Here is an 11071-nt window from a genome sequence, read left to right as displayed (position 1 = left end):
TGCTCCAGCAGGAAAGCTGTTGGGTGCATTATGACTTCCACTGCCTGTTTAAAATCAGTGATTTTGTTAAAGGTGTGTGTTTGGGGGGTGTGAGGCATCCCAAAAGGTTTTAAACATCTGATTTTCATCACTGAAGTACTGCTGTAACATCCAGATGCCCTTACCTTTTCTGATGCATAACCTACAGAGACATTTGTATCACCTCCATGATTAAAAGCACGAATGTGTTTAATAGCACTAGATAAGCTCCACACACAGTTGCACCACAGCCAGGCATTTGCAGAGTGTGAGAGACCACCAGATGGCTCATCTGCCTCTGCTGAAGTGCTGTTATACACACCGAATTGGGTTTTTCCTGGTTGGTTCCTGGGATTCAATACTTCCTGCTGCTGGCTGGAGGCTCCTTGTAACTAGGAACACCCTTACTGTCCATTTCCACAGGCCCTTTAAATGGAACAGGTTCTTATTTTGTTTTCCACAAAAGAAAGATGTTTTTTTCTTTCAGTAATGTCTGCTTTTATTCACTGATGCCTTCCCCAACATGCAAACTGTTCTATGTGGTGTGATCTACTGTTCATGCAGAACTGCTTACAAATCCCACGTCTGTCTTGCTTACAAAAACCCCAAAACCCCAGATAAAGCCTTTAAATGTAATATCTGAGATCTTCTTTCAGCCAGACACGGATTGTTAAAGTCAAGCCTCAAGTAAGTTTAGAGAAAACAAAATCACAAGGTATTGTACAAAAGATGAGTAAGGACTCCTCATCCCTGCAACCTCAGAGGGCACGTGCTGAAGGATTGCTTTTATTCAGAAGCTCCATACCAAGCTCACTTATGTCACTAAGCACTTTGTATTAGAGGACCAGACCCTTCATTCCAACCTTAAACAGCACCAAATCCATACATACCAGTCTTTTTCCTTCCAGCCTTTCACTTCCTAGATGCAACCATATTCTCAGGTAAGAATAACCATGGAGAAGTCTTTGCTTTCACTTCTTGTTTTACCACTGAAACAGCCTTAGTTAAAGGAGGATGACTTAGATGCATCAGCACAGCTCACAAGTCCCTTTGGACACACAGTGTTCAACCTGCATTACAACCATACACCTTAACAACACTCCAAGGGCCAAATCATCCCAAGGTGTTCAGATACCTGGGAATCACACACAGTATCCCCAGCGGGCAGAAGTACAACTGCAAAGGTGTCCCAGTTAGAAAGACAAAAACACACACAGAGATTATGTGAATGATACTTGTATTTATTTTTTTCTCCAGAAGCCCCAAGCACAGGAAAAGTCCCAGTAGAAATGTTGCACAATCAGTTGAGCAATTAAGACTTTTGCAGAACTAGAGAGCTCAGAGACCTCAAATTTGTAAACTGCTGTTAAGTGACACACAAGCAGTGTGATGTATCTAAAAAGCAGATTGTTCTGTTTTGAATTTAAAAGGATTTCTATTTAGTGAAGGTAAACTGGATCTTTGGAGATCAATGCCTTTTTAATTTTTTTTTTCCTCCAGCTACACCCAGGAAGAGGAGAAAGCTCCCCCAAACCCTGTGGATTATGTCTGACCAGATCTAATGAGAATGCTTAAGAGACAAAATTCAACACCTGTTGTGTGTACATATGCTGAGTTGCTCTTGTGGAGAAATAACTGGATTAAAAGAGGCAATAATTAACATAGGAGGGGAAGGGTTTGTCAAACACCAGATGAGGGGAAGATACACGCTGGCAAGAGGCCAGGCTAACAAAAAGGCAGTGCTACAGGGGATGTGTGATCAACACATTCTCCTCTGAAGGGTCAATGGTTTGTCTTGGTTCAAGGCAGAAAGAGGAAGAAAAAATTTTGTATCCAACTGAGTATATTCCTTACCTGACAAGGGAACTTCTTACAACAAAAAATTAAAAAAAGGTAGAAAAAAAAAAAGAAGAGCTTTAGAAAAAGTCATTGCTGGCCACCAACCTGGCCCAAAGTCCAGGTACCTGTGTCTGAGTCACTTGCCAGGAAACCTTAATTCTGCAAATTCTCTTTCTGCATGAAAGAGGCACTCGAGGAAAACACTTTTCTTTTGTGCATGTGTGCTTTTAATAAGGAAAGGTGGAAAGCATATAGTGACATGGTAAGAACAAGCAGATTAGACAACTGAGTCCAGAGAGGAAGTTTTAGCTCACAATTCTAGAACTGACAGGACTGAGAAGCATCATAGAATCACAGAATGATTTGGGCTGGAAGGGACCTTAAAGATCATCTTGTTCCAACCCCCCTGCCATGGGAAGGGACACCTTCCACTTGACCAGGTTGCTCATAATGGAGCATTACTTACCACACTTTTTTTTTTTTTCCCCCCTCAGACTTCTACCACCTCTATTTCCAGTCTCAGCCCCTGGGCTTTTTATGAAGGGCCCAAAATGGGAACTCCATGGGTTAAAGTGCATCTACTGTTTGCTGGAAACTTTCTAGTGCTGACATTTGCTGCTTAAACCAGCAAAGAAGGGTTAAGTATCACCACAAAATACAAAATCCCCACTCTTGTCACAGGGAGCAGAGAAAACAGAATTTATAACTGAACACCTTCAGCCTGTGCAGGCTCAAGAATCCCTGGAATAGTGGCACAGTGACCCTTGTGGCTCTTTGGAATGTTAATCACCATGTGTCCGTTTCTTCTGGACTGTTTGGGGATTGAAGCATCCAATGACCAGGATTACATTCAAATGTGTGGGATTTTGCTGTTGTTGGTTTTGTGTGGCCATTTTTTAATATTTTTTTCCTGTGTGACTTTGTCCTTAATAGGAAATCAAATCAATTCAGAAGCTGATTCAACTGACTTGATGATGAACTTGGTTTGTCCTCACCTACATTTTCATCTGAAGTCTTCACTGTTGCATTAGCAAGACTCATAGCAGAAGTGGCTTTGCTTTCCAGTGCAGTAGATAATATTTGAAATTTTGGCTTTTTGTTATTTTCAGTAGTTCAAAAGTACATCAACCTGTGCTAAAGAACAAAATGTCTTCCAAAATGCAGAGCTCTCGCAAGATAAACTACCCAGATTCAGCATTAATTGCTTTCTAAGCAATACTTGTGCAAGTCAGAAGGTATTTGGCAGAACTTTAAATTAGCTTTTGTCTGAGGTGGCCAGAAACTACACTGAGTTGTTAAAATTTTCTCCATTTTTAATTCTTGTAGTCTGCATGAAGTAACACCTCCAGCAGGTGAGTGACTAAGACAGAGCTATAGAATCCATTCTATTTTGTATTCAGTATTTCATTGAAGACTTTTGCAGTTCACTTTGAAATTGATTTTCAGACACTGTCCTCCTGGCTCTCTGGATTTCCTTCACCCTTAAAGCTGTATGAAATCTTGCAAGAGCACCACTGGTCAGTGTTTCATTCATTCTCCTTAAGACATAACTAGAACCAGCAAAGCAAGTCTGGGAGGTCTGGTTAAGGACCCAGCCAAGAAAAACAACCCACACTGGATCCCGCTGCCTGATCTCAGTATGCACGTTAAATCTCTGGAATTGGAGGAGTCCAGATGCTTGTGTTTATATCTGGATCCTCAGATACACTCTCAGGCTTCAGCCCAATGTAATTGTAACTGATCCAAGCCAGGCAGTTCACTAGTACAGTGAGCTACTTGAATAGTTTTTTTAAACTTCACACTTTCACTTCATGCTTTTTTGATAGCAGGTAAACTGGAGCACATTCTGCATATTTCTACAGACTTTCACAACACGCCTTCCAGGAGTAGTTCTGAAAGATACTGGGACGTGATCCTGGGAAGACAAGAAGCAGACCAGGATGACCTGTGTCATTTCAGCGCTTCCATCTGTGCCACAGCTACCAAATTTCAATTAGCTGAAATCAAACTCTACTCCACTCATGAGTGGAAGACATTTGGATTTTTTCAGTGTGTACACAAGAGGTTTTTAGAAGTACTGCAGGAACCACTGTGCTTGCTGTGGCACACTTTCTAGAACAGTAGGCTGAGCAAACACTCCGTGCATTGCCATCCGTGGTAGAAATCTAATTTGTTTTTAAGGTATCTTTTTTGTTCTGAAGGCATGAGCGTGTAGGCAAATTAAACACACGTGCTGGCAAAGGAAGGATAAATTACAAGAGTCCCTTAGGAAAGAAAAAACCAACCCCTGAAACTTGAAGATTTTACCCAGAGTACAAGTCACAAAACATCTCTATTTCACGTACATTTCAAATAATTATCAACTTGTTAAATGCATTCCATTCTGTACCACCACACCTTTGCCAAAATTAATGTTCACTATCAAATAAGTTAAAATTGGAAACAATTTTAAAACGACCCCTGTAAAAATGTGCCTTGCACAGTATTTTAGTATAAATACAAACATCTTTGATCAAGGTTTTTTTGCAGTTGCACTCAAGGGCAAAGACGATGAACAGTTTAATTCAGTGCATAGTTAAACTGGTTGGCAAACTTCTCGTGCTTTCTTTGGTCCACCCGGTTCATGGCTTTCACAACCCGTTTCATGGCACCTCTGAAAGAGAAACAAAAAAATAATAACAATTATATTGAGTCTATGCAATCTCAGAGAATGTTTATGGATGGGGGGGAGAAAGAACCATGATTAATCACTAGCAGGCTTCTGAACACGGCATTGATGAGGCTGAACAAATTTGTCTTGTTAACTAAATTAGCTGCAGCAATATAAATAGTTTAATTCAGCAATGATTTTATTAACAGGAGTAAACAAATTCAAGTCTTTCAGTTTAATGGCTGTGCCTTCCATCCTCCCAGCATTATTTCTGATAGCCACACACAGCAAGTTTGATCTTCAAATGCACCTAATTGCTCTCAGGGAAATGATAACTAAAAGTACCTAACAGGATCTTAAAAAAACCAATACTCAGAAACCCTTATGAAATCCGACCCTCAGTCTAGAATGTTTGTGTGAGGAAAGAGTTTGCTGTTCACTTCATGGAACTATAATTCATTTAGCAACTTTCACAGGTTACTAAAACCGCATTTTATCAGACGTGGGCCAAGTTAAAGACTCCTTTGCTCACACCAGCAGCATCCCCCTTTCTGAGCAGCAACTTTTAATCCACAAGCACGACACTAGTTTGGGAAGACACCAGACAGTGTTGTGTATATCCATGCAGAGAGATAGGTTACTGCTGCAGAAATGCCTAGAGTTTAGACAGTCAGGACAGTGTGTCCAATATCTTATATAGAGCGGGAATGGGATCTCTGCTGCCTCAGGATGGGCAAGCATTCGAGCCCTCTGCAGTGCCTGCTGTGCTTGTACAAGGCTCTGGAATGTTCTTTAGATTAAAAAAGGAAATGAAGGAATGAACTTTGGAGCTGTTAAGCTTTCTGGTGCTCCTAAAACCAGTGAAGGCTTGCCTTCTTTTTGCTGCCCTATTTGCTGCCATTGTCTCCTCCCAGTGAAGGTGGTGCCCAGAGATTTCTTTTGGGAGGGACTGCTCTACTTCTCAACTGGGTAAGGGGAGAAACTTCAGTTTTTTTCCCTCCACAAACCTTTTGAGTGGTGATCACACAGCTGAGATTTTGAGGGTGAGGAAAAATGATGCCTAGACAGCATAAATAGATTGTCATAAAAGGCACAGAGAGAGCAGGTCTGTATATCCTCTATCTGGTAAGGCAGAGGATGGGTTCACAAATCCAGAGGGCTAAGACAGCAGAAAAAAAGGCAGCAGAAGCAGTCAAGAGAATGCTCTGTTGTGAACATCTGCCCCCTCAGAAACTCAGCACTGTTGTGCACAGCTGAGTGCACCTTGCCTTGTTCTTGCCTGGATTCTTTTTACTGACAACTTTAGTTGCCTCTGGAACAAAAGCTCAGCAATCTGAGGCTGATATTTGCAGGTGTGCTCAGTTTATGGCTCAGTTTATGCCTCTGCTTATGAAGGAAGTTATCTCCTAACACATCTCCAGGTAAAGAGCTGGACGCTCTGCTGACGTGGGAGGTAGAGCAGCCACGGGCTTGGTTTGAGGGACTCTGTCCCACTGAAGAACATGGTAGGGACTGATGTCTCCTTTGATTCCTACACCAGAAATGCAGTTGGCAACTTCTATCACACAAAGTGGATGGTCTCAAGTCCAGTGGTGTCAGACTCTACAGTGTCACAGTCTGTCTTTATCATTTCTGATGCAAGCTGTGCAATAAAATAAAGACAAGATGTGCACCTGGTAGTGTGCCCAAGCCTTTTTCAGGATCAGGCCCTCCAGGCTATTCCAGCTCTGCTCCCATGGTTATCTCCAAAAGAAGGTGATTTCAGTTTTGGCCAACTGCTCTCTGTAATGGCTTCATTTCAAAAGCCATTTTGAAACATCTGAAAACAGAGGTTTCTTCTTAATAATGCTCTAAATGGTGGGATTAAAGATTTTCTCAGCAGCAACTGCAATGAAAACCAACATTCTGAAAAAACACCTCAGTAGAGGTATACTTTTAACAAAATTCTGCCAATTAAAGTTACCAGAGTAAGGAAAATGCGGTCATGGTTTTGCACTTCAAATATTACCTAATTGGTAGGAGAAAAGTGACCCTTTAGCAGTGCAGAGTGGCCTTGACACTTTCATGTCATGTAGGTTTTACATTAGCACCACTGGATTGTGCGATACTGTAAATGAAAGGAGATCCCACTTTGATGATCTGTGTGCAGTTTCACTTAGCTTTATTGGCAGACTAGAGCCTTGGCTTTATCACCTATACATTTCAAGTAATTTGGGGTTGTTATAAGGAGCCAAGGTTATCATCTTGTTTAGTGCTGCAAAGCATGAAACCTATTAAAAACATGACAGGTTTGATTCCCTATGCCTGGCACTAACACACACTCAAAATCATTAGCACAAACCACAGTAAACCACGACATGGAATTCTGATCATTAGAACTGTAGGTCTCAGAGTTCTAACTAAGACCAGGTGACATGAGAATTACACAGAAAATGTGGTGTTTCTGTAACTAAAAGCAACATGGATTTGGCTTTGTTATTATAACCATTACATCAGAAAAGGGAAAATAAAGAGTTTTAAAAAAATATTGTGCCTCGGACACTGTTGAACTCACCCAGTATGTTTAGGGAATTACCCACCACTAATGATTTTATAATAATAATTTTGCTTTTTTGATTTGACAACTTTTCACTATCCTTTGACTACTTCATTTTTGACATGTGAAACTCTTAAAAAAGTTGCAGCTGCTTCCCATTTGATACAGACCAGCGCTTGCTTAGGCAAATTTATGTTGCAGCCACATCTGAGGAAGAACAGACATCAGAAATGGCATAACAGAGTGGACACATGGAGCTACTGTATGTTCCAAAGCCCATTCAGTGATGGTTGGTTGGCTCCCACATTCAACTAGCTGGTGTGCCTGCTTTAAGGTTAATTAAAGTTAACTCATCTATGTCTGTGTAAGTCATGGACACACACTGGTTCGACATGTGTGAATGCCAACCCCACACAAACAGTTTCTTCTCAAGCTAAATGCAGGCCAAGAGCTACTGTTTGCATATAGGCAGGGAGGAAAGGGCCATGGACAGACACAGCACCATGGAGGGAACAATACTGTGACCACATGTCTATGGTACAGGGAATAATCATCCCCAAACTCTTACACAGCAAAGAGAACTGCAAGTTCCAGCCCTTGATACTTACAGAAGACAGCAGGGGTTAAGTGAACGAGGATCTGAATATTTTTCTTAAACAGCTGAATGCACATTCTCAGTAAGGGAGGAGGAAAGTGCAATGGTAGTGTGACACTGAATAACACACAGGAAGGGATCCCTATGTGTCCCTATTGGACTGGAAGGTTCTGCAGGAGGCCCAGGTAGCAGTTTGTATAGCCACAGTGGGAGAAAGGAAGCCCAGCAGTAGTCAAAAGTTTGGGAAGGTCTCTGAGCACACACCAGAGGCTCAAGGGCAACTGCCAAGGCACTGCTACACACCAAAAGCCAAGGGGTTTTGATGGATTTTTTATTAACTGAAGTTCTGCTCAGGACAGTCCATCTTAGGCTTTCAAAAGGACAAACTTCATTTTCCTCTACCTACACCAGTACAGCACATCTGATGCTGTAAGGTGTGTCACTCAGAACATGTCATCTTCTTTCCAGCTCCGGTACTGTTTGCAGACATAAAGTATCATCCATTTGATTAATAAATGATCATCCAGAGCAGCCAACCCAGCAATCAAAGGATTTTAAAAAAATTGAGAAAGGGTGAAAAAAGTCTTCCATATGAAAATTCTGTAAATTAGTTGAAAACCATTCTCAAAGAAATGATTTCTCTCTTAGTCATCAGTACCTGCTATTCTTAATCCTTCAGATACATGGAAGACATTCCTGCTCTGCAGTCAGCCAAGAAAGCTGTTTAGTAAGCGTATGTTAATGTAGAAACAGAAAATACTGTTGAAACAAAACAGAAACAGTAATTTAACGGGCTTGAGAGATATGAGCATCTTACTTATTGAAGACTTTCTTCTCAAGCCGGGAACGAGAAGTGTTCGCCTGTTGCTTCAGGTCTGTCAGATTTGGATATTTTTTCTTCTTCCCTTGCTTCTTCTGTCCTTTCCCATTATTTTTAGAGGAACCAAGATCCAGTCCTGTAGCAGCTTCAACTTCTCTCATGAATTCTGGATCCCTCCACTCTGTTTAAAAGACAAAGTATGGACTTTGAAACTCCAAACCCAGGGAGGATTTGCAGTTCCTAAGGAACATGTTCTTGTCACCACTGGGCAAGGGCAGAGTCACTGTGCTCTAAGTTGCACACACAAGGGAAGGGAAGGATAAAGAAATTGGTCAAAATGACAGATCTGGATGAAAAAGCACTGCCAGTCTGGGGTGAGTATCTGTTATTGGCTGCTGTGGGTTAAACTGTTCTGTAGGAAAACTTCAGTCAAGTTTTAGCAGTTGTATAGCAGTAAAATTCCAAGGAAAATATTCCATGTAGGAGAGGTGACATAAACAGAGTGATTATTATTTAGAAATTGAAAATGCCAATAATGTAGCTGAGGAACTTATCTCCAGAAATAAATTCTGAATAAGCCTAAAAATAAATCTAAAAAAAATTAAATATGTCAACTTTTGAGCAGAGTAGGGGTGACAATATTGTGACTTTTTTGCATTAATAATATTTGCTTTAAAACATGAACTGGAATAAAATTCTTGAATAGGACAAAACAACCCTCTTTCCATGAGCCCCGTTTTACATCTAAAAAAGATACTACTTTCTAAGCATCCCACATTTCCTCAGTTTAATTATCTAAATCAAGTTTCTTCTCTTGACAATGGTACAAGTTAATTTATCTAATCAAAAACCTGTTTTACAGTTTTATCAAAACCTTAATGCTTCAGGATCCAGCCATACACTGTAAATGGATTCTGATCCTAGATGCCACCACAGGAAAAAGCATGAACAATTTAGACTGGAAACTCTTTGAGGAAGCCGTGGTCTTTCACCTTCAGTGTAGAGTCTTGTGTATCAGAACAAGGTAACAGAGTACAAAGTAAAAATTTGGCTGCAGGATGGACATCTGCAAGGGGGAAATTCAGGAACATTGCATTGAATTGTAAAGATTTTGAGGTTGAAAAAAATGTAGTAAATACCATTTCAAAGAGAGCATGCTCCAAACTCAGCATAATCTGTGTTTTAACAACAGGACTTGCCAGTCATTCATCGCAGTTTCCTGCATGTTTGTCAGCCTTCAGAAATTGTAAGACAAAAAGTCTACTACTCTTACTGAACATCTTTGTAGATATAGAAAAATAAACAGTCCTAAAGGACTATACAATTTCTTTTATACACCAACATGGTCACTGAGTGTGACAAATACCAGCAACAACATTTCAGGAAGGTCAGAGGCAATGTTCTCACTTAAGAACATGGTGTTAAGGAATACTAGAGCAATTTTCCAAGGAAAAGTTAGATTTAACCTACTATCATACATGAAAGCAAGGACTGATTAAAATCCAACACACCAAAAAGCAGGAGGAAAACGAAGCTGTTCAAGAGCTGAGCAGAAGAGGTAAAAAGGGAGAAAATGGAACACATAAACTTGATAGATCATAAGACCTCACAGACTTTATTTTTTTTTTTTTTTTTTATAGTGAAGGAATACAGAACAGCACAATTCAGAGACAGGAACGATTAATCCAAGATTAAGGAAAACTGTCTAAACAGTTTATCTCCCAGTAATAAGAAGGCGTCACAGTTTAGGAACCCCATGAATGGAGCAATTGTTTAAACACAACGAAAAAATGCCGGCATCCAGTAGAGATGAAATGAGCATTTGAGTAAAATGAAGGAGCAATTTAAAAGCTTTTGAGAAAAATCAATAGAATGCCAGGGAAGAGCAGGCTTTTTGAGCATTGATGGGCCCCTAAAGCTCTTCATACATTGTTACTGAGTTTAGCAGCAGGGAAAAGAAAATTACACAGTTTGCAAGGGTAGGCGGGAATCAATACTGTAGTTAGTAAAGAGATGCTATTTCACATCTGAGTGGCCAGCGGCCTGCCTGCACCAGCCTGTCCTGATACCTGTTTGTTAACAAGTCACTAAGGGCTGAAAAACCAGATACTCTTCAGGGTTGACACAAAAAATAGGCACTTAATTTGCTCCTGTGTGAGAACTAGTGGAAAAGGATGAACGCTGCAGATTAGCGGGTCAGCGTAATCCCACCTGATTCACTGTTTCAGGACTGGAGAGCCCAAAGCACCATTTCGTGGACATTAGCTAGAGTTTAAAGTTTTATACTAAGATAAAAAAATGCTCCATAATAACAATGACAGTGTTGTCAAAACATAGTCATTATCACACAAACTGTATTACTTTTATGTAACTGTTTCCCCCTTTTAATCACATAAAGATAAAAATAAACCTACCATCCAGCAGGAAGGAGACACGGGAAGAATTTTGGTGCAATTTAACCCCACAGTTGATCCCCAAATTTTTTTTTTTTTCAACATTTTTCAAACTGTCATCATTATTAAATGTTCTTGTCAATCATAAGACCAAAGCACTCCCTGTACGGTGGGTTTCCACTTGCATATTTTCCATAGCAACACTGCTCAGACTTGTTCC

The 11071-nt window shown here is 40.4% G+C and overlaps 1 protein-coding gene across 1 annotated transcript in view; it reads right to left on the bottom strand.

Annotated features, from left to right (window-relative positions):
* Positions 1-2756: 2756 nt before the first annotated feature.
* Positions 2757-11071, bottom strand: part of UVSSA (UV stimulated scaffold protein A) — a 54848-nt gene continuing 46533 nt past the window's right edge. Inside the window, exons 12-13 of the mRNA XM_027662711.1 lie at positions 8456-8639; positions 2757-4510 (exon numbers count right to left, since the gene is read on the bottom strand). Of these exons, the coding sequence (XP_027518512.1) occupies positions 4417-4510; positions 8456-8639 (278 nt within the window). The 3' untranslated portion in view covers positions 2757-4416. The remainder of the gene's footprint in view (positions 4511-8455; positions 8640-11071) is intronic.

The sequence above is a fragment of the Corapipo altera genome, unplaced genomic scaffold, assembly GCF_003945725.1.
Source record: "Corapipo altera isolate COAL_440 unplaced genomic scaffold, ASM394572v1 95, whole genome shotgun sequence".
Lineage (NCBI taxonomy): Eukaryota > Metazoa > Chordata > Aves > Passeriformes > Pipridae > Corapipo > Corapipo altera.
This window is presented reverse-complemented; position numbering and strand designations above follow the sequence as displayed.